The following is a 23,573-nucleotide window of genomic DNA, read 5'->3' as shown; positions in this document are numbered from 1 at the left end:
CTACTTCATCATGCCATCTTGTTTCCCTTAACTGCCCAAATGTCATTTTTTCAATCATTTCTGCCTGAGAACATTGACAGGAGGCTATGAAAATGTAAAATTTTCCAAAAATCTTTTTGCTACTCTTTGTTGAAGGATTCTACCTGTATTTGTCAAAATTAAGACATGGCTTTAGATCTTTTTGTTTAGGTAATGCTGTTTGTTGCTTGAGCTTAAGGGAAATTGCAGAAGCAAAATTTATCCCGGTTTTTAAACAAGAGAAGTAGAAACTCACTATGTTTTGCATTATGTTTGTGGCATCAAAGTCTAGGATATGAGATATATCTGATTATAAACCTGCTGTGCAAACCCTTTCATATGAACTATAATAAAAATCTATGAATATTTGTGATAAAGTCAGTGTCTCTTTTTAAATTCATCCAAAATAAAAACCCTTGACCGTACAATCAGTGATGTTATTTGTGTGAGTGTTACTTATGATTTTACTTATTGCTATTGCAATACCAGTTAAATGCATCTTCTTTAGAAACTTAGGCTTTATGGATGAGTGATGATGGGCTTTGAAAAAAAACTTAGCCTCACAGAGCATTTAGAACCAGAAAGAATCATTAGTTATTTTACTCCATAGAAAAGAAAGATCAAAGGAGACAGCATCATGTTTGCCTAGAATTGCTCAACTGAACTGGAATTGGGACACTTGAATAGGCCTCTTGACATTGCTCAGAAGCCTTTCCCTTCTGCTCACCCCCTTCCTCATAGCCTTTGGTTTTATTAGTCATTGTCTTGCTGATGTAAAAATGGAAGTTTCCTTGTGTGTACTTATTACATCTGTTTTGTTACTACTTTGATTTTATGTGGTTTACACAGCACGGGCTCTGCACTCAACATTTTAACAACTTCCTGGTGATTTCACAGTAGATTTGGAAGTGTTAGGGTTGCTAGGTAAAGCACAGTGCTCAGTTAAATTTGAATTTCAATTCATATATATATATAGAGAGAGGAAATATAAGTATGCTCCTTTGTAACATTTGGGACATTCTCATATAAAAATCATTTGCTATTTATCTGAAATTCAAATCTAACTGGACATCCTACATTTTTATTAGATAAATTTGGTACCCTTAGAAAGTGTACCTCTTTCATTACGCTCACCTTATTTCAGATTGTTCTTCATTTTCATCCTAAAATATATTACATATTTTAATAGTGCAATTAAAGTATGATATTAAATAGATTAAATATTTCTTTTGTTGAGAAATTTTGATTTGTTCTAACCTAAAATTATTAAAGTGTTAGTAGCTCAGTTGTGTCTGACTCTGCAACTTCATGGACTGTAGCCCACTATAGTCCGTGGAATTCTCCAGGCAAGAATACTGGAGTGGGTAACCATTCCCTTCTCTAGGATGTCTTCCCAACCTAGGTATCAAACCTGGGTCTCTTGCATGGCAGGCAGATTCTTTACTGTCTGAGCCACTAGGGAAGCCCCAAATTATTTTAAAGTAATGAACTTTGGAAGGAACTTTAAATATTGTCAGTGTATATCTCATCAAATTATACTTGTTATTTTGTATTTATCTGATTGAAAAAATGTATACAGAATGTTGACTAGTCAAAAATGCAGTCAAATGAGTGACAAGTTCATTCAAATTTATTGTTTATAAACCAATATTATTAAAAATGACTACATTTTAGACTGAATGTACTAAATTGATTAGTGCTTTTTCAGATAAAACTTTTACCAAGATGGACTCCATTTATCTCCTTCTGGTTATTTCCAAGCTTTAGAATGATTGTATGTTTGAAATGAAAAGTTAAAAGGTTTAGCATAAATGATAGTCAACTTGGTTCATAAAGTCTTCATTAAAAGTTTTATTTATTATACAGTTAAAACACCACAATTTAATTAAAACACTAAGGTTATTCCTCTTTTATTTTATATTTAGAGTTTTTTATTTTATCTATATATTATGTTGGAAAAATTGCACATTTACTTTACTGTTTTGTTTAAACAGATTAAAATTTGAACATCTTAAAACAATCAGCCTAAAATGAGAAAAAGTTAGTGTGCTATTTTTATGCTTATTACTTCACCTTGCAGTCCCTGTTTTGAAAACAAGAGAAATCAGATGATAAAATTCCTTTCATTTGTTTACTTCAAAATAGTTGTATACCTGTGGAAACTAATTTTGGATCAGCTGATCATTTCCTGTTTACTTTTGTGTTTATGTTATTTTCTGCAACACACGCCATCTGGAATTAGAAATCAAGACATGAGTTCATCTAGGGAAGAATTCAAAACACAAACATCCAAATATTTGTGCATTATAAATGGAATCTGTTGATGTATTTGTAAAATGACCATCATAGAATTTCCATAACAGAATCGCTTTAAAGAAATGGTTCATAATTATAAAGCAGAGCACGTTTCTATACCTATCAAAGAAACTGATTCACTCATTCACAGGTTTGGAAACCATGTATGCTTTAATTTATGGGATGATGTTCTTTCATAGGGGCACTTATCAAACTTTCTATAACATTTTAGTGGATGGCAATAAATAGGGATCAAGTTCAAATAAGTTTGGTAAAACTAACAACTCCATCTCCCTCTTCACAATGCAATGGGATGATCTAATGAGTCTGAGAAGTCCTACTTAAAGACTGCTCAAGTATAGTACTTTAAAAGCAGACTAGCTATATCTGAATCCCAGTTGTGTCATTTATTAGCTGGACAGTCCTGTGCCATTACTTAGCACAACCTCAGTAAACAACAAGAGGAAAGTAGCATGAAACTAAAAACCAGCCCCCGATCCCAGTGAACCTGTAGGTTAGTGAGGATGCAACAGTCCTTACTGTTTACCCCAAAGGTTGACTTTAAAATAGAAATAGTTGTTAACTGTCTTATAGAGTTATTGTCGGGATTAAGTAGCATCTTCTCTAAATAGTGCTGTTAGTCAAAGGCATAGTAAGGAAAATAGGGAACACACATTATAATTTGCTGTTACTTTAAGCTGTTGAATCTTATATTTCTCAAACCTGTTAAATCATGTAACTCTTATTTTTTACATAGACTATCTGGTAATATCTTGCAAAACTGTATTTTTTACAACACAGTTAAGAAACATTGTTTCCTGTCAGTTTAGGTGGATAGTTGGAATCATGGTGGTTAGATAGATGCCAGAGCTGTGAGTTGGTCTACATAAAGATTTTTCTCTCAAATGTAATCTTGGATTTAAAAGAGGAAAAAGGAGACTATCAGTTTCATGATGAGAGGGAGCAAATCAAATAGAATAAGAGAGAAATAGTCTGTTACTGGTTAATCTTTTAGCTGAAATTTAAAGCATCAGTTTATGAAACCAAAAAAATTTTTTGTGAATTATCACAGTAGTTTCTTTATTAGGAAAAATCACTTCATTGTAAACAAATATTCCCATTAATGTTTTGAATTTTTTATGCTCTTTGTAAAATATGCATATCAATGTGGTTTTCATGATTGATAGATGCGTATGTAGATTACCTCTGTGCATTGCAGTTATTGCGTTTTTAAATTACCCATTTCAAAATTCTTTAGTCTTATAGCTGTGCCGCTCACTTTCTGAAGTGACGTTGTGACACTGTGTGTAGGCTTTAGACTTCGTGGACCAGGCTTTGAATCTTGCTTCTTACTATGTTAAACCGGACCTAGTAGGGCCTCATTTCTTTATCTTTAAAATGATATAAATGATATTTCCTTTGTCTTCTGGTAAATCTTATATACGAAATTACTAATATATGGGCTTCCCAGGTGGCTCAGTGGTAAAGAATCTGCCTGCCATGCAGGAGATACGAATTCGATCCCTGGCTCAGGAAGATCCCATGAAGAAGGAAATGGCAACCCATCCCAGTATTCTTGCCTGGGAAATCGCATGGACAGAGGAGCCTGGAGGGCTACAGTCCATGAAGTGGCAAAGAGTCAGACCCAGCTAAGAGACAGAGCACTACTACTATACAATATATTATATACACTCAAATAAAGCTGCTTTTAGCAGGAATAAAAACACCCAAGTAAAAATTTTCCAGCTTCTTAAGTAAAATATTTGAAAACTTACACAGACTCACAATTTTTTACCTTATAAAATTGTTAAACAATAAAAATTTCAGAGGGATAGATGTTAAAGGTGGGTTTGATAATATATATGTAATATAACAAAGGGGCTTCCCAGGTGGCGCTAGTGGTAAAGAACCCACCTGCCAATGCATGAGATGCAGGCTTTGTTGCCCCATGGCTTGTGGGATCTTAGTTCCCAGACCAGGGATTGAACCCATGTCCCCTGCATTGGAAGGCAGATTCTTAACTGCTTGGACTAGCAGGAAGGTCCCCGAATCTGATCTTAAAGTCTCCTTCTCAGAGAGGTCTCTCCTGACCATCTACCTGAAGTTCTTCCCTATCCTATTGTTCTTGTTGTTGTTACTCAGTTACTAAGTCATATCCATGGTTTTGCAGCCCATGGCCTATAGCCCACCAGGCTCTGCTTCCATGGGACTTCCTAGGCAAGAATACTGGAGTGGGTAGCCATTTCCTTCTTCAGGGGATCTCCCTGGATCAGGGATCAAACCCATGTCTCCTGCATTGGCAGGTGGATTCTTTACCATTGAGTCACCAGAGAAGCAACCCTCCTCCCAATCCTATTACCCTCTATTATTTTTTTCATCCCTTTTATCAGTGCCTGAACCATCTTTTAATATTTGTTTACTGATTTACCAGCAGTGTGCTCTATTGGAGCAGAATTTGCATCTCTTGTTCAGCACTTAAGTAGTGCCTAAACAGTAGCAGACAGTGCATGTTTGCTCAATTGACTGGACTATCCTGGACTTCCATCACCTAGAGAGATGCTTGTGGGATCCTTCAGACTCTGCCACTCCAGAGTTGTCCACTTAAGAGATGAATTTCATGTATTTCATCCTCCATTTATAGTATCTTCTATCTCACACGTCTGTTCTAAGTCTTAAACAAGATAATGCCTGAGGAAGTGTTTTTAAACCACTAAAGACCTATGTAATGTAAGTAATCCTAGGACAGGGCTCATGGTACACAGCTTAAACTTACTCCTAGGGCCTGAGCCTTGCTTGCATTTTCAATGTTTTGTCCTACTTAATTCTCACATTAGAGACTTCCCTGGCAGTGGTTAAGACTCGGGGGGCGCGGGTTTGATCCCTGGTCCAGGAGTTAAGATCCCAAATGTCTCATGGCCAAAAAACCAAAACTTAAAACAGAAGCAATATTGTAACAAATTCAATAAAGATTTTAAAAATGGTCCACATCAAGAAAAAAAAAAAATCTTAAAGAAATGCCTCACAGCACTCTTACTGATAGAATCTTTTACTCTGGTATTACAGATGAAGAGTCTCCAAGGCCTGAGGGCCTAACCATATGGAATTCTTCTCACATATTTACATAACAAATAGTTTTAAATTCTAAGTAGCTTAATCGATCATTTAATCCATTCTGTTTGTTTCTTTCCTTTTTAAAGATCCTGATGAATTTGAGCAGATATATGAGCCTTTGGATGTCAAAAGTAAAAAGATTCATGTGGTGGACAGTGGCCTCACATTTAACCTTCCATACCCCTTGATCCTAAGACCTCAGAGGGGAGTTGATCTCATCATCTCCTTTGACTTTTCGGCAAGACCAAGTGACTCCAGTCCTCCGTTCAAGGTAAGGAGAATTTATATAGCATCCCATCATCTGCCACATTCTTTTATGTGTCTTGTCTTCTTAGTCTTCTGGACCCTGATTTCTTATCCCTTTAGCCTATTTTCTACATTTTTAGGAGTAATACTTCTAAAACACAGATGTGATTCAATCACTTTTCCACTTAACAAAGCCTTTAATTGATTTCCCAAGCCTCATTCAAGTTCACAGTCCTGAGCAGGACAAGAACGATGCAATACATCTGAAGTTCAGGAAACAAATTAGCCTGAAATTTGAGAGTTAGCAGGTAAAAGATAAGTAAAGCCATGCACGGGCTTCCCTGGTAGCTCAGTTGATAAAGAATCTGCCTGCAATGCAGGAGACCCCAGTTCCATTCCTGGGTCGGGAAGATCCCCTGGAGAAGGGATAGGCTACCTACTCCAGTATTCTTGGACTTCCCTGGTGGCTCAGCTGGTAAACATTCTGCCTGTAATGTGGGAGACCTGGGTTTGATCTCTGGGTTGGGAAGATCCCCTGGAGAAGGGAAAGGCTACCCACTCCAGTATTCTGGCCTGGAAAATTCCATAGACTCTATAGTCCATGGGGTCGCAAAGAGTCAGGCATGACTGAACAACTTTTAGTCGACTTTTCAAAGCCATGCATGGGGAATGTATACCATGAGGAGAGAAGAGGACATGAAATAGTATCTTGATGATTCAACAGCAGTATCTGGGGAAAAGGACAAAAACGAAGGAAGTATGCAGTATTATAAAACTAACTGAAGATATTTAACAACAAGATGTCTTTGGTTAAGTGGATGAGAGCAGTTTCAATAGGGCCGAGAGAGCAGATGTCATACTGCAGTGATTCGAAGGTTAAGTGGAAGTTAAGAAAATGGAGATGATCCTATAACCATTCCAGGAAGAAGGAAATGGACTATATCTGCAGGAGGATGTGGGGAATAGGAAAATTGCATGTGTGTGGAGGGGTGGGTTGGAAATACTTGAGTGTGTTTAAATGTGTTGATGTCTAGGACTTGTGAATGAAGCAATGTTGTGGAAGATGGAGAGATAACGTACACAACAGAATCACATCCCAGGGAGATTATAGGGGTGGGGAGTGGAAGGGAGAAACAAAAATACAGATGGGTTGGAGTCTAGATACATCCATATTGGGACAAGAGAGAAGGGGGTATTGTGGTTGTGGACTGGAGGTTAGTTGTAGGCACAGAGATGGGAAGATAGGAAAGCACTCATGCAATGACTTCTAACTTCCAGAGGAATCTGGAGTCAGCACTGTCTTTTGAGTAGAGCAGAGGTAGAGCCAGGGCTACAAGGATAACAAGTCTGCCTGTCTGAAGAAACAAGGAAAATTTCTAACTAGGGTCATGTGGAAAGATTGCTGGGCAGGATCTAAGTGAGACATGAATGTTGTTTGTCCCCTTGACTTCAACCTTCCTTTCAATATAGCTCAAGTATTACTTTTCTTGACCCCCACAAGTATAGTTTTAGTACGAAAGACTTAGTAAATTCTCCTAACACAGCAAGTTTCATATTATACTGTCTATATTTGTTTGCATATATATTGCTTCCACTCTCTGTGAACTCCTTGGAGACTAGAACATTAACTTGTGTGTGTTTGTGTGTGTGTGTGTGTATTTGTGTTTTGTTTTAATCATTTAGTTCTAACTGCTTTATAAGTGCTAGCCCAAATTATGGTATGTAGGATATGTTTTGTGGGTGAATGAATGAAATGCTATAATAGAGATGAAGTTACTATCTCTGTTTCATAGATTAAGAAACAGGTACTCATAGAGATTAAGTGAAACATTTCACAACCTCCCAACTAGGAAGAGTTGGTGGTAACCCAGGTCCTTGCACATGTTTTCATTTCTATTGTACATAATTAAGATGTTCTCAAGACCCAATAATGGTTATAATAACTCTTTAACATATATAAACCTCATATTTTAAAACTGCTTTCGTATTTCACCTTTTTTGAGGTAGTTAGTAGTATTCAGAGAAGGAAACAAGGATTGATGAGATAAGAAATCGCATCACGACAAGAAATTAAATAAGATAATGGGTGAAAGGTCTTCCCACTAAGCCATAAGAATCTGCTTGCAACGCAAGAGACATGGGTTCACTCCCTGGGTTGGGAAGATTCCCCTGGAGTAGGAAATGGCAACCCACTCCAGTATTCTTTCTTGGAAAATCCCATGGACAGAGGAACCTCGCAGGCTGCAGTCCATGGTGGTCATAGAAGAGTCAGATATGACTAAGTGACTAAACAACAACAATGGTTGAAAAGAACATCGCCCAGGGGACTTCCCCAGTGGTCCAGTGATTAAGACTTTGCCTTCTAATGCATGGGGCATGGGTTCCATCCCTGGTTGGGGAACTAAGATCCCGCATACCTCAGGCCAAAAATCAAACATAAAACAGAAGCAATACTGTAACAAGTTCAAAAAAGACTTTAAAAACGATCCACCTCAACAACAACAAAAAAAAAAAGAACATAGCCCAGGATCTGGCTGGGGAAATACTAGGTAAGTAATGGCCAAGGGGACTAGATTCCAGGGATCCAGGATGAGAATCTAATGCTCTTTTCACTTCACCAGCTGCCTGGCTTTATACATACTATGTATATTCTTTTTTCTGTGCTGTGTGCAGCAGTTAGTGGTAAAACATGGTTCTTGATGTCTAAAACATTTTAGCTTTGGGCAGGTGGGGAGACTTCTAAACACAAGTCATTTGGAAAGAAATTGAGAAATTTGCTTGTTAAATAGTTATTTGGGTTTATATAACTATGTATATTGTGTAAATTTATACAACTATGTGTATTGGGCTTCCTTGGTGGCTCACTGGTAAAGAATGGTTCAGGAAGAATCTGATTCAGTAAGATCCCCTGGAGAAGGAAATGGCAACCCACTCTAGTGTTCTTGCCTGGAAAATCCCATGGACAGAGGAGCCTGGAGGGCTACAGTCCATGACATCACAAAAGAGTTGGAACTGACTTAGCAACTAAACAACAACAACTATGTGTGTTATAGGAGATCCATTCAAACATAGATTGGTGTGTTCTGGAGTAGATAAGCAGGGGAATAAGTGAAATAATATGAAAATGGCACAGAAATGGCAATGAGCACATCTGAGGAGTGATCTGATTAAAGTGATAGATATTACACTCCCATTAGGAGGGCTTTAAAGAAGAATTTATGGTTGGATGATAGCAAATGGAAAATCAGTGAAGGATTTCCAGCAGACAAATGACTTCATGAAATTAGAATTTTAGAATGATTAATCTGATAACAGAAAATAGGATGAATTGGAGGATGTAGAGCAAAAGGTTAATTAAGAGGGATTTACTGTAATGTAAGTGTAGGACAGTGAAGTATGCACCAAGGAGGGTGACTGTGAAAACCAACAGTAGGATTTGGTGATGGATGAGCAGCAATGGGGAGGTGAGTTTCAGTGCATGACTCCACTGTGAGAATTTAGCAGCTCATTCCGGAGGTGGAAGAACCTGATTATTCATTTCACCAGTGGAAGTGTAAAATGTCAAAGTCATCATTTTATACATGAATCAGAGCTCCACTATCTTAATGAACTGATATTAGAAGGTTTGAGAATATTACTTTGTACCTCTCTCTGAAAAGAACCATTGTACTTTGTTGCAGTTTTTAAACATACCTTGATTCACTATTTCTAATTAAAAAGAATACTCATAAAAATACATCAAGTGCTTCTGCTATTCATAGACAATAGCTGCTGATATTTTGTTTTTATTTTTTTTTCTCTTCACTGCATATGTGCATACATATGTGCATATGTATGTGTATCAACACCAGGGTCATATATTTTTGCAATCTGCTTCTTTCTTCTTAAAGTTACATTGTAAGCATTTTCTTATGCTATTCAATATTTTTAGAACATAACTTTAAACACAGAATGATATCTCTATATATGAATAAGCAAGAATTTATTATCAGTGCTCTGTTTTCAACTTTTAGATTATTGCTATCTTGTCAATTCTTTCTTCTGATTGTCATCTTTGCACATGAATCTTTAATCACACTTTTTATTATTCCCTTACTTGGATTCTTAGATGTGTATATGTTAAGATTTTTAATAAGCATTTCCAGATCACTTTCCCAGAAAGCTGCACCAGTTTATATTACTGTATTAGATTGTACAGGCAAATCCTTGTTTTATATGGCTTTACTGGCATGGAAAAATATTACAGCTGTTTGTGCTCATAGATGTGCTTTAGAATTATTTTGTCAATTCCTTATACCTTACCCTCTTCCTCCTATGTGACTATATCCTTTAACTATTGGTTTGGTGTAGCATGAAGCCTATCATTCTGGAAATAATGAACTGTATTTTCAGAGACTTAATATAAAAGAAATTGCAATGTGTTATATATGATACATTTTCCTCCAAAAATGGACTTCAGAAAATTCAAAGTGAGTGAAATGAACTTTTCAGTCTCACATGGAATAATGAAATAATGAAAACGATTTTTTAAACTTATGAGTATTGTTATATAGATTGTCATTATAATAATATGCATTTCAATATGGATTTAAAATATTCCTCAAGTATAATTTTTAAATTAATAAAACATATTGTACTATTAATACTAAAGTGGAATACTTATTATAGGTATACTACTTACTAAGTTGCTTCAGTGGAATACTTATTATAGGTATACTATGTACTAAGTTGCTTCAGTCGTATCCGACTCTTTGTGACCCTATGGACTAGCTTTCCAGACTTCTCTGTTTATGGGATTCTCCAGGCAAGAATATTGGAGTGGGTTGCCATGCCCTCCTCCAGGGATCTTCACAACCTGAGGACTGAGCTTGGATATCCTGTGTCTCCTGCATTGCAGGCAGATTCTTTACTCCTGAGCCATAAAAATTGAATTGTATATAAAAGTTTTTGATAGCAAGGAAGTTCCAATGCAATACCTGGATATATGCAATACGATTTTTTAAGGTGATTAAATAATGAATAATTTTCTATTTGGGTGGCTTGTCTGGTGGCTCAGTGGAATCTGCCTGCCAATGAAGGAGGTGTGAGTTCAGTCCCTGAGTTGGGAAGATCCTTTGGAGAAGGAAGTGGCAACTCACTCCAATGTTCTAGCCTGGAAAATCTGATGGACAGAGGAGACTGGTGGGCTACAATCCATGGGGCTGCAAAGAGTCAGACACAACTTAATGACTAAATGGCAATGGCAACAACAAATGTTCTATTTTTGAGACTGAAATTGGATACCATTTGAAGTTAAGGAGTAGAGCATAAATCCTGAGCAAAAATTTAGAGCCAGTAACTATGTTTCTTAGGCATTTCATAAATATAGTTAAATCTCAGATTTTGTCAGGGAGATACAGAATGATGGATATCATGCCTTTTGATAAAGGCAACACAGTTCACATTATATCTACTTTATAAATAGCCTAGAAAGTTCATGACGTCAATGTCAGTGATAAAGAAGGATTTTGTTTTTTGTAGATTAGTGGCTACACACTCTAATAATAGTCCAAATATACAGAACCTCATAACTCTCAGTTCAGTTCAGTCACCCAGTCGTGTCCGACTCTTTGCGACCCCATGAATTGCAGCACGCCAGGCCTCCCTGTCCATCACCAACTGCTGGAGTTTACCCAAACCCATATCCATCGAGTCAGTGATGTCATCCAGCCATCTCATCCTCTGTCGTCCCCTTCTCCTCCTGCCCCCAATCCTACCCAACATTAGGGTCTTTTCTAATGAGTCAACTGTTCGCATGAGGTGGCCAAAAGATTGGAGTTTCAGCTTCAACATCAGTCCTTCCAATGAACACCCAGGATTGATCTCCTTTAGGAGGAATTGATTGGATCTCCCTGCAGTCCAAGGGACTCTCAAGAGTCTTCTCCAACACCACAGTTCAAAAGCATCAATTCTTCAGCGCTCAGCTTTCTTCACCGTCCAACTCTCACATCCATACATGACCACTGGAAAAACCATAGCCTTGACTAGACGGATTTTTGTTGGCAAAGTAATATCTCTGCTTTTAAATATGCTATCTAGGTTGGCCATAACTTTCCTTCCAAGGAGTAAGCATCTTTTAATTTCATGGCTGCAGTCACTATCAGCAGTGATTTTGGAGCCCCCCAAAATAAAGTCTGACACTGTTTCCACTGTTTCCCCATCTATTTGCCATGAAGTGATGGGACCAGATGCCATGATCTTAGTTTTCTGAATGTTGAGCTTTAAGCCAACTTTTTCACTCTCCTCTTCCACTTTCATCAAGAGGCTCTTTAGTTCTTCTTCACTTTCTGCCATAAGGGTGGTGTCATCTGCATATCTGAGGTTATTGATATTTCTCCCGGCAATCTTGATTCCAGCTTGTGTTTCTTCCAGCCCAGCGTTTCTCATGATGTACTCTGCATATAAGTTAAATAAGCAGGGGGACAATATACAGCCTTGACGTACTCCTTTTCCTATTTGGAACCAGTCTGTTGTTTCACGTCCAGTTCTAACTGTTGCTTCCTGACCTGCATACAGGTTTCTCAAGAGACAGGTCAGATGGTCTGGTATTCCCATCTCTTTCAGAATTTTCCATAGCTTATTGTGATCCATACAGTCAAAGGCTTTGGCATAGTCAATAAAGCAGAAATAGATGTTTTTCTGGAACTCTCTTGCTTTTTTGATGATCCAGCGGATATTGGCAATTTGATCTCTGGTTCCTCTGCCTTTTCTAAAACCAGCTTGAACATCTGGAAGTTCACGGTTCACGTATTGCTGAAACCTGGCTTGGAGAATTTTGAGCATTACTTTACTAGCGTGTGAGATGAGTGCAATTGTGTGGTAGTTTGAGCATTCTTTGGCATTGCCTTTCTTTGGGATTAGAATGAAAACTGACCTTTTCCAGTTTTGTGGCCGCTGCTGAGTTTTCCAAATTTGCTGGCATATCGAGTGCAGCACTTTCACAGCATCGTCTTTTAGGATTTGAAATAGCTCAACTGGAATTCCATCACCTCCACTAGCTTTGTGTGTAGTGATGCTTTCTAAGGCCCACTGGACTTCACATTCCAGGATGTCTGGCTTTAGGTGAGTGATCACACCATCGTGATTATCTGGGTCATGAAGATCTCTTTTGTACAGTTCTTCTGTGTATTCTTGCCACCTCTTCTTAATATCTTCTGCTTCTGTTAGGTCCATACCATTTCTGTCCTTTATCGAGCCCATCTTTGCATAAAATGTTCCCTTGGTATCTCTAATTTTCTTGAAGAGATCTCTAGTCTTTCCCAATCTGTTGTTTTCCTCTATTTCTTTCCATTGATTGCTGAGGAAAGCTTTCTTATCTCTCCTTGCTATTCTTTGGAACTCTGCATTCAGATGGGAATATCCTTCCCTTTCTCCTTTGCTTTTCACTTCTCTTCTCTTCCCAGCTATTTGTAAGGCCTCCTCAGACAGCCATTTTGCTTTTTTGCATTTCTTTTCCATGGGGATGGTCTTGATCCCTGTCTCCTGTACAATGTCACGAGCCTCTGTCCATAGTTCATCAGGCACTCTGTCTATCAGATCTAGTCCCTTAAATCTATTTGTCACTTCTACTGTATACTCATAAGGGATTTGATCTAGGTCATATCTGAATGGACTAGTGGTTTTCCCTACTTTCTTCAATTTAAGTCTGAATTTGGCAATAAGGAGTTCATTATCTGAGCCACAGTCTACTCCCGGTCTTGTTTTTGCTGACTGTATAGAGCTTCTGCATCTTTGGCTGCAAAAAATATAATCAATCTGATTTCAGTGTTGACCATCTGGTGATGTCCACGTGTAGAGTCCTCTCTTGTATTGTTGGAAGAGGGTGTTTGCTATGACCAGTGTGTTCTCTTGGCCAAACTCTATTAGCCTTTGCCCTGCTTCATTCTGTACTCCAAGGCCAAATTTGCCTGTTACTCCAGGTGTTTCCTGACTTCCTACTTTTGCATTCCAGTCCCCTATAATGAAAAGGACATCTTTTTTGGATGTTAGTTCTAAAAGGTCTTGTAGGTCTTCATAGAACCATTCAACTTCAGCTTCTTCGGTGTTACTGGTCAGGGCATAGACTTGGATTACTGTGATATTGAATAGTTTGCTTGGAAATGAACAGAGATCATTCTGTCGTTTTTGAGATTGCATCCAAGTACTGCATTTTGGACTCTTGTTGACCATGATGGCTACTCCATTTCTTCTAAGGGATTCTTGGAATCTAAGGGATTCATAACTCTAATCATATTAATTGATTTAAGAAAAATAATTTTGGGTTTTAATTTATCAAGTTCTTTTTGTTAATCATTTAATAACTTAGATATATGCCATGCAAATTTAGTTTACCTGGAGGGTTCATCCAAGATAAATTTTAATAAGATTTGTTCTTCATATTGGTCATAAAAATAAGCCAGTACCTTCATAGTCAAGTGTGCAAAATAAATAGGTTGAATTTAAGGGAGGGGAAAAAAGCTTTGGATGTTTTGAGGAATAAGCAAGGAATACAGGGAAGTTCAGAGTTTATCATTGTAGATTTTTTTTCCTTTAGCTTATAAAGTTTTATGTAGACTAGTGGATTTGGATTGTTATGCCATAAATTATGTTACTTTATATTATGCTGCATATGTTGGACATATATTGTAGCTGTTTTTCAGTGCTCTTTTAAATGCTTAGTGGCTGGAAGCCGGAACAATGATTTCATCCTCTTAAAAATAAAAGGAAAAAAAATAAATAAAAAGGAAAAAAAGAAAGAAGGAGAAAAAGAGAGAAGGAAGCAATGAGGGATGGGGGAAAAGACAAGAGAATTAAAAGGAAATTTGAAAGTAGCTAGTCTTTATGCATTATAGAAGTAATGTATCTAAATTAACTTTATCAAGGTCAAAATTTCACTTACCCACAAAAAAGGGCTCCTTTATTCCAAAAGAATCCATCTGCAATGCAGGAGAGCTGGGTTTTTTGAACCCTGGGTTGGGAAGATCCCCTGAAGAAGGAAATAGCAATCTACTCCAGTATTCTTGCCTGGAAAATCCCATTGACAGAAGAGCCCTTCTGGCTACAGTCCATGGGGTCACAAGACTCAGACACTTTAGCGATTAAACCACCACCACAAATAATACAAAAAAGAATCTGTATTTTTCAACACTAACCTGATTTATTTGTTGACATTATGGCATGCTCCTTGGTTTAGAACCTCTGTATATGCTGTACTTTGATTGTTAAGTTAGGTCAAACCATCATGGCCAAACCCGTCCAAGTGTTAGCTCTACGGGCATCAGTCCAGCATGGCTGATGAAGGGAAGTGCATGTTACTGAGTGTAGCCTTCATGGGCTTACTGCGTAAGTTAGTTTTCTGGGGTTATAGCAGCAACATTGCCCCAAACAACAGAAATGTATTCTTCTTTCACAGTTCTGGAGACCAGAAATCAAGGTCAAGGTCTCCTCAGTGCCACATTCCCTCCAAAAGCTCTGCAGGAGAATTCTTCCCTGGCTTTTCCAGTTTTCAGTGGTTCCAGGCTTTCCTTGGTTTGTGGCTACATAACTCCAATTTCAGGCTTTGTCTTCCTATGGCCTTCTCCTCTGTGTGTGTGCGTTTTCATAAGAACATTCATCACTGGGTTTGATGGCCCACCCAGCTAATCCACAATGATTTCATCTTCAGACCCTTAACTTAATGACACTTGCAAAAACCGCTTCTCCAAATGAGGTTGCATTCACAGGTCCTGGGGGGTTAGGGCAAGACATATCTTTTGGAGGGCCACCATTCAACCCACTACACCTATTTGGTCAAGGAGGATTACAGGCCTTGTCATGAGGAAACATACCCAACATTAATTTCTCCTTACATATTTTTGTGAATGTATAGTAACCTCTCAGTGAAGAACTAAGGAGAAATATAAAGTGCTCTGTACACTATTAAATATAGATATTAGATACAGAAAATTATTTTTATGCCTATTGTGCCCAGATAATCATGATGGTGTGATCACTGACCTAGAGCCAGACATCCTAGAATGTGAAGTCAAATGGGCCTTAGGAAGCATCACTCTGAACAAAGCTAGTGTAGGTGATGGAATACCAGTTAAGCTATTTCAAATCCTGAAAGATGATGCTATGAAAGTGCTGCACTCAATATGCCAGCAAACTTGGACAACTCAGCAGTGGCCACAAAACTGGAAAATGTCAGTTTTCATCCCAATCCCAAAGAAAGGCAATGCCAAAGAATGCTCAAACTACCACACAATTGCACTCATCTCACACGCTAGTAAAGTAATGCTCAAAATTCTCCAAGCCAGGCTTCAGCAATACGTGAACCGTGAACTTCCAGGTGTTCAAGCTGGTTTTAGAAAAGGCAGAGGAACCAGAGATCAAATTGCCAATATCCGCTGGATCATCAAAAAAGCAAGAGAGTTCCAGAAAAACATCTACCTCTGCTTTATTGACTATGCCAAAGCCTTTGACTGTGTGGATCACAATAAACTGTGGAAAATTCTGAAAGAGATAGGCATACCAGACCACCTGACCTGTCTCTTGAGAAACCCGTATGCAGGTCAGGAAGCAACAATTAGAACTTGATATGGAACAACAGACTGGTTCCAAATAGGAAAAGGAGTCCATCAAGGCTGTATATTGTTCCCCTGCTTATTTAACTTATATACAGAGTATATCATGAGAAACGCTGGGCTGGAAGAAGCACAAGCTGGAATCAAGATTGCCGGGAGAAATATCAATAACCTCAGATATGCAGATGACACCACCCTTATGGCAGAAAGTGAAGAAGAACTAAAGAGCCTCTTGATGAAAGTGGAAGAGGAGAGTGAAAAAGTTGGCTTAAAGCTCAACGTTCAAAAAACTAAGATCATGGCATCTGGTCCCATCACTCCATGGCAAATAGATGGGCAAACAGTGGCAATAGTGTCAGACTTTATTTTTCTGGTTTCCAAAATCACTGCTGATGGTGATTGCAGCCATGAAATTAAAAGACACTTGCTCTTTGGAAGAAAAGTTATGACCAACCTAGATAGCATATTTAAAAGCAGAGACATTACTTTGTCAACAAAGGTCCGTCTAGTCAAGGCTATGGTTTTTCCAGTAGTCATGTATGGATGTGAGAGTTGGACTATAAAGAAAGCTGAGCACCGAAGAATTGATGCTTTTGAACTGTGGTGTTGGAGAAGACTCTTGAGAGTCCCGTGGACTGCAAGGACATCCAACCAGTCCATCCTAAAGGAGATCAGTCCTGGGTGTTCATTGGAAGGACTGCTGTTGAAGCTGAAACTCCAACCCTTTGGCCACCTGATGTGAAGAGCTGACTCAATTTGAAAAGACCCTGGTGCTGGGAAAGATTGAGGGCAGGAGGAGAAGGGGACGACAGAGGATGAGATGGTTGCATGGCATCATTGACTCAACAGTCATGGGTTTGGGTGGACTCTGGGAGTTGGTGATGGACAGGGAGGCCTGGCGTGCTGTGGTTCATGGGGTCGCAAAGAATCGGACAGGACTGAGCAACTGAACTGAACTGCATTGTGTAGCTCTTGGATCCTAACACTTTTTTTTGGAAGTGAGAATGATCATAACCACAAAATAATGAATTCTAAATTGTTGTTTCTATCCATTGTATCTTATGTTAGTTCCTTCAAAAATTTTCTAGAATTCTGTAAATTTATTTATAAATAAATTAGTTATACTACATCAGTTATACTCCTCTATTCAATCTAAAAATAGATTTTAAATAATGAGAAAACACATGCACTAGGTATATAGAGAAAAAAACCTCATTTCCTCTGGAGAAAAACTAATTTATTATATATATATATAAATATAATAAATTTAAAGTATATATTTATCTACATGTATAAATAAATAAAATGGCATATATATGCTAGTCACACTATAGTTTGTACATATTTTTATATTATTCAGATTGTTTTTCTTATCTTTCAAAGTGTTTTAGTACTCTTAAATGAGTATAAACATCCTACAAAGTATCACTTTGAAGGATACTTTCAAATTTTTATCTTTGTAGAAAATCATTTTAGTTAATACTATGTAAATTTACCGTGAATTAGTCTGTGGAAATCTGAGGTGTCAAGCAGTAACCAAAATGGATGATTAGAACTCAGTTCTGCTGTAATTTGTGGAACAGCAATTTTCTGGCTCACTGCATTCTTTTAAAATATTCTTTTCAAACTCTTCTGTTCCACTCATAGTTGTGTCATTGTTTCTCAGCCTTTACAAACAGTAAAACGAGACATCGGAGAGGAGACGTGTTTTCCATCCTGTAATCACTGCCTTTATAGTCATCGGATTTTAATCCTTTCCACATCAGGCTCAAATAAGGAAAGGGAAAGTTTCCATCACTTCCTGATGCCTGCATAAAATATCTATCTAAAAATAGCTTGGTCTTTTACCTCACGCAATTCCCTTTTCCTCTTTCTCCACACGTTCACACGTCGTCGGTCATATCCTTGAGTCATGTTTGTAAACGCTAGAGAGCCCTTCCCTTCCCTCGTTCTCACGCAGGTCCACAGTGTGAACTTTTGGTTTTATTTTGATGTTGAATAATCGTGAATGAATAACTATGAACAGTGCTAGACAAGAAAGAACAGGCTGAATAATTCAGCTGAACAGGAAGAAAAATGATTTAGAGATAAGTTTTCTCAAGTTTGAAACTCGCAATTGTCCATGTGTACATATGGGATTTTCAGTAAAATATAATCACATTTAGCTTGACAGTTTATGGAAAAAATGTTTTAATATAAATCTGTTTTCCAAGATTTTTATTTCTCAGTAAATGGCATTGAGAGAGTCGATCAACTTACTGTTCACAACACTCCAGAAGCATCAGGAACAGTGAAAGCCCAGTGAAAAGCACATTTTTTTTTTTCTAAATTTAAGGTGCTGTTTTAAGGTAACTATTTTCTTAACTAGGTTAACACAGCTTTGTAAAGCAATTTTCATCCAATTAAAAAATAATTTATGGGGGAAAACTCACGAATAAATAAACACTTTTCTTAAATATAAATTACTGAGTTTATAAAAATACATAATCTCGCTTAATCCTCACAGCAATGCTCAGGAAGATAATAGTATCAACTTTATTTTACAGCTCATTTATTTACAAATAAGTTGCTGAGAAATAAGAAAGAGCTGAAATGTAGATAAAGTGGGATTGTGTGTGTGCTCAGTCACTAAGTCGTGTCCAACTCTTTGCGACCTGATGGACTACAGCCCTCCAGGCTCCTCTGCCCATGGAATTTTCCAGGGAAGAATACTGGAGTGGGTTGCCATTTCCTTCTCCAAGGGATCATCCTGATCCAGGGATCGAACCCATGTCTCCTGCAGCTCCTGCATTGGCCAGCAGATTCTTTACCACTGAGCCACCTGGGAAGCCCCAGAATGGGATTGGGAGTCTACTACTTCCAAGATAGTACACAATCTGGTCGATGTGTGTTGTTCGTTACTTATGATCCCTATGGTGCCATTAGAGGAGCATCACTGCATTTTCTTTTTTTTTTTTTGTACACAAAACCATTTCTTCCACATGGAGCTATTGTGCTAAGCTGTTTGTCTCAGATCACCCAGCTTGCAAGTCAAGATAGGCTGGGCCTTTCAGGCTGCACAGCCCAGGTATGAAGCCATCCATCATGTTCCCTATCTCTTTCATACTGCACTATCATATCTATTCTTTATCTTCCCCATTAATTTATGCTCCCTAAGTATTCAAGGATAGCTCCTCTCTTATGCCTGGAACATAGGTGCTCAGTCAGAATGTTGAGTGAATTAATATGCACTGTGAGGAACTAGTCCAGGTATGCTGCAGAATCTCATGGCAAATAAATACTTTCCTCATAGCATTTGCCACAGTTTAAAACCTAAAGAGCTGTTTGATTACTGTCTCTCATCCACCAGGCTATGTACATCCTGTAAGAACAAGAGTTTTACTCACCATTATGTCCCCACCTCCTAGCACAGAGCTTAGATTGACGACTAATATTATCAATGAAGGAATCAATGTGATGACAAGCGTAGTTTAAAAAAAAAAAAAACTTAAGATGGTGGTGATCATTTTTCTAAAACTTCTGCTCTTTAGGGATTTCCCTGATACTGTTGCTCTCTCTCTTCCTTTTTCTTCTTTTCTTTCTTCACTTTTCCCCCTCCCATATCTTTTCCTCTCTTTACTGACTTTTATTTAGCAAATATGTGTTGAAAGTAATATGTGACAGGCATGCTACTAACTATTGCACTCATGTTAATTGATTTAATTCTAATAGCAGTCTTATGAGATATGTATTATCTTTACCATCTTTATTTTATGTTTGAGGGTATTGAGTGTAGAGACCTCAAGGAACAAGCCCAAGGTCCCAGAGCGTGCACTTTAACTCAGGCGGTCTGGCCCCAGAGTCTGTGCTTTTCCCGCCACCACCGTCTGTTTCTTACTTGTCCCCTGTGCCTTTAAGTTGCATTTCAATAGAAATAAGCTCTATTCACTGCCCCTCTCTGTATTGATTTATATTCTCCAGTTTGAGTTAATTACTTTTTGTGCTTCCCCTCTGTGTTAGTCATCCTTAATGCGAAAACAAACCTAAAACCTCAGTTGTCAACAGCAAACATGTATTTCTTGGTCGTGTTACATGTCAACAGAACAGCTTCTTTTCATAAAAAGAAGCTAATTTAGAGCAGCTCAAATGTTTTTGCATTCATAAGATGTATTCATTTTTAATCAGCTTTGTGGACAATATGCAGGTAAAAATTCAGTAACAGAGTGCTCCTCATTCTGCCTCAACAGATTTTTTTAACTTTGAAGGGTTAAAAAACATTCACATGGCTTATAAATGCCCAAAACCCACTGGTGTTGCTGTCATTTAGTCACTCAGTTGTGTCCAACTCTTGAGATTCATGGGATTTCCCAGGCAGGAATACTGGAGTGAGTTGCTATTTCTTACTCCGGGTATCTTCCCTGAGCCTCCTGCCTTGCAGGCAGAGTCTTTACCACTGAGCCACCGGGAAAGCCTGCCCAGAATCTCTAGCAATGGCATCAGTGTAATTTCAGTCAGTTCAGTTCATTAATAATATTTCCAATGCCCCCTATGGAACTAGCCTTATATAAAGAACTAAAAACAAAAATGATCGTGAGTTTCTTTATGGAGTAATTTTGTATTTTTTGAGATCGATAAGTTTCTTAAGAACAGGATCGTTACTCATCCTTAGCAAGGAGCATACTAACACATAGTAGATAGCTAATGAATAGTGAATGATGAGCAGACCAGCTGAACAAATGGTCTTTCCTTCTCTTCCATAGGAACTTCTACTTGCAGAAAAATGGGCTAAAATGAACAAGCTCCCCTTTCCAAAGATTGATCCTTACGTGTTCGATCGAGAAGGACTGAAGGAATGCTATGTTTTTAAACCCAAGAATCCTGATGTCGAGAAAGATTGCCCGACTATCATTCACTTTGTTCTGGCCAACATCAACTTCAGAAAGTACAAGGCTCCAGGTACATTGGGAGTTAGAGTCTGCAAGGCAGAAGCTGATAGAGCGTAAGCATGACATTAAGGTGATTCATGCTGGCACTGCCATTCCAGCTGTTACAACATTGAACGCTTCCTTTACCTTGATAAATGGCTACCATCCTGAGACCCCAAGCACTCCCCCTCTTTCTCACCCCAGAGTCTCCTGAGTTCCTCACAATCCAGAAACTGAAGGGTGATTAACTAGCTCGATAAGACCTCTGGGGCTTTACTCCGCAATCTCAGGTTATATTTGTTCTGATGGATCAGTGCCCTTGTCATAGGCATTGTTAAATATTTTGATTGCTACATTTATAAGGGAGGCCTTGTTTCAGAACAAATCGTGCAAAAACTTGTGGGAATGTTAACTGACCATAAAAATTCATGAAATCTAGCAGTACAATATGGATAGTAATCTCAGGTCACCATGTTACATTCCTTTAGAAAAAGAGAATCAAGTTCAAGGCACCGGCATTTTGTTTTGCCACATCCAAAGGAGTCTATGGACTCTTCTATATCCTGGAAGATACTGATTAACAAAAGGAGAACTAGAGATTGACCGGCAAGATACTAAATAAATGCCTCAAAATTATGTTATTTTCAGAACCAGAAAATGTAGCTGTTAAAGAAAAGATGAAAAAATAGTCATGGAAGATTTGAGACTATGGGGAGGAAAGTGATTTTTTCTAGATAGTGGAGGAAGTCAGAGAAAAAGTCAATAGAGGCGGAGGTTCTCCTGAGTCATACTTCAACACAAAAGAAGGAAGAATTGGCTGGAATCTTTAGTTATTGAACAGTGAAATACCTAAAGCATAGAAAATTTTGAATTTTCTATCACTATTAATTCTCAAAAACAGGCTGTAGAGAGGATTCTTGTGACATGAAGACAGTTAATTAATGTCTGGGTTTGGGATCTACCAGAAGCAAATTCCAAGCAAAGGGTTCAGGTGCAAATAGTTTATCTGGGTGAAGTAGGAAACTTTACTAAGAGAGCTGAGAACTGATAAAAGGAAGAAAGGCAGACAACAAAAGATGTGTTAGTAAGCCTGCTACCACAAGGAGAACCTGATCCTGCTGGGAAACTCTAGGAAATGAAATAGAATCTATAGTCAGATCATGCTTTCCACTTACACAGCAGGTGGTAACAGAACCAAGGAATTTATATACCAATACCATAGAGTCTTTGGTTGACTGCTTCCTGGGACAGTATTATTGACTGGAACTTCCAGCCTGCTGCTAGTGAGTAAAGCAGCCTTGAGCAGTTACAGGGAGGGGTAGAAAGCCCTCAGGGCTTCCCAGGTGGCTCAGTGGTAAAGAGTCCACCTGCCAAGCAGGAGACACAGGTTTGATCCCTGAGTTGGGAAGATCCCCCGGAGAAGGAAATGGTAACCCACTCCAGTATTCTTGCCTGGGAAATCCCCTGGACAGAGGAGCCTGGTGGACCGCAGTCTGTGGGGTTGCAAAAGAGTCAGACACTACTTAGTCAGACTAAACCGTAGCAGCAGAAAGCCCTTAGGCACAGAGATGCAGGTACTGGCAATTGGAAGGTGTCCAGTCAGAGTACACAGAAATGGTCAAGTCCAGGGTATATGAGCAGAGGCCTCATAGTGTACACTAAGGATTATATGACTCCTGAAGGAACTCCCAAGGTTGTGTTTATGGCGATTTGTATGTTTTATGCCCTGGACTTTAGAGATAATTTGTGGTTTTCGAAATAACATCATTTGAAACTCTTCTTATATTTAGGTGTTCCAAGAGAAACTAATGAAGAGAAAGAAATAGCTGATTTTGATATTTTTGATGACCCTGAATCACCGTTTTCGACCTTCAACTTTCAATACCCAAATCAAGCATTTAAAAGGCTGCATGATCTCATGTACTTCAATACGCTGAACAACATTGATGTAAGTATCTCCTATGATCATTGACAATGTCAAATATTTCCATATCACACGAACATAACAATACCTCACTTTAATTCATTAAAAATAACTTTTATGAATGATAACACCCCAAAATGTACCATTTTCGTTTTTGTGAATTCTATTAATCTCCAGAAGTGAAGTCGCTTAGCCATGTCCGACTGTGCAAAACCAGGCTCCTCCATCCGTGGGATTCTCCAGGCAAGGGTACTGGAGTGGGTTGCCATTTCCTTCTCCAGGGGATCTTCCCAACCCAGGGATCGAACCCGGGACTCTCGCATTTTAAGCAGACGCTTTACCATCTGAGCCACCAGGGAAATCCAGAAGAACCCCATAAAATTCACAAATAAGGAGCCCAGTGCCTCCAAATTGGCAGAGTCCACATTTTATGCTATTGTTTGAAGGATTAGTTAATCCTCAGCTTCTTTCCCAAAGTATCTAGTAGGTTTA

The 23,573-nt window shown here is 38.3% G+C and overlaps 1 protein-coding gene across 6 annotated transcripts in view; it reads left to right on the top strand.

The window, feature by feature from the left end:
* PLA2G4A (phospholipase A2 group IVA) overlaps nucleotides 1-23,573 on the top strand; it is a 157,836-nt gene that overhangs the window by 123,531 nt on the left and 10,732 nt on the right. For all 6 annotated transcript variants that reach the window (XM_081491325.1, XM_081491321.1, XM_081491324.1 and 3 more), the window contains 3 exons: nucleotides 5,511-5,695; nucleotides 20,993-21,188; nucleotides 22,948-23,105. In XM_081491325.1, the coding sequence (XP_081347451.1) occupies nucleotides 5,511-5,695; nucleotides 20,993-21,188; nucleotides 22,948-23,105 (539 nt within the window). The remainder of the gene's footprint in view (nucleotides 1-5,510; nucleotides 5,696-20,992; nucleotides 21,189-22,947; nucleotides 23,106-23,573) is intronic.

The sequence above is a fragment of the Giraffa tippelskirchi genome, chromosome 5, assembly GCF_054371585.1.
Source record: "Giraffa tippelskirchi isolate mGirTip1 chromosome 5, T2T-mGirTip1v1.2.pri, whole genome shotgun sequence".
Taxonomy (NCBI): Eukaryota; Metazoa; Chordata; class Mammalia; order Artiodactyla; family Giraffidae; genus Giraffa; species Giraffa tippelskirchi.
Note: the sequence above shows the minus strand (reverse complement) of the source record. Positions and strands in the feature narration are given on the sequence as shown.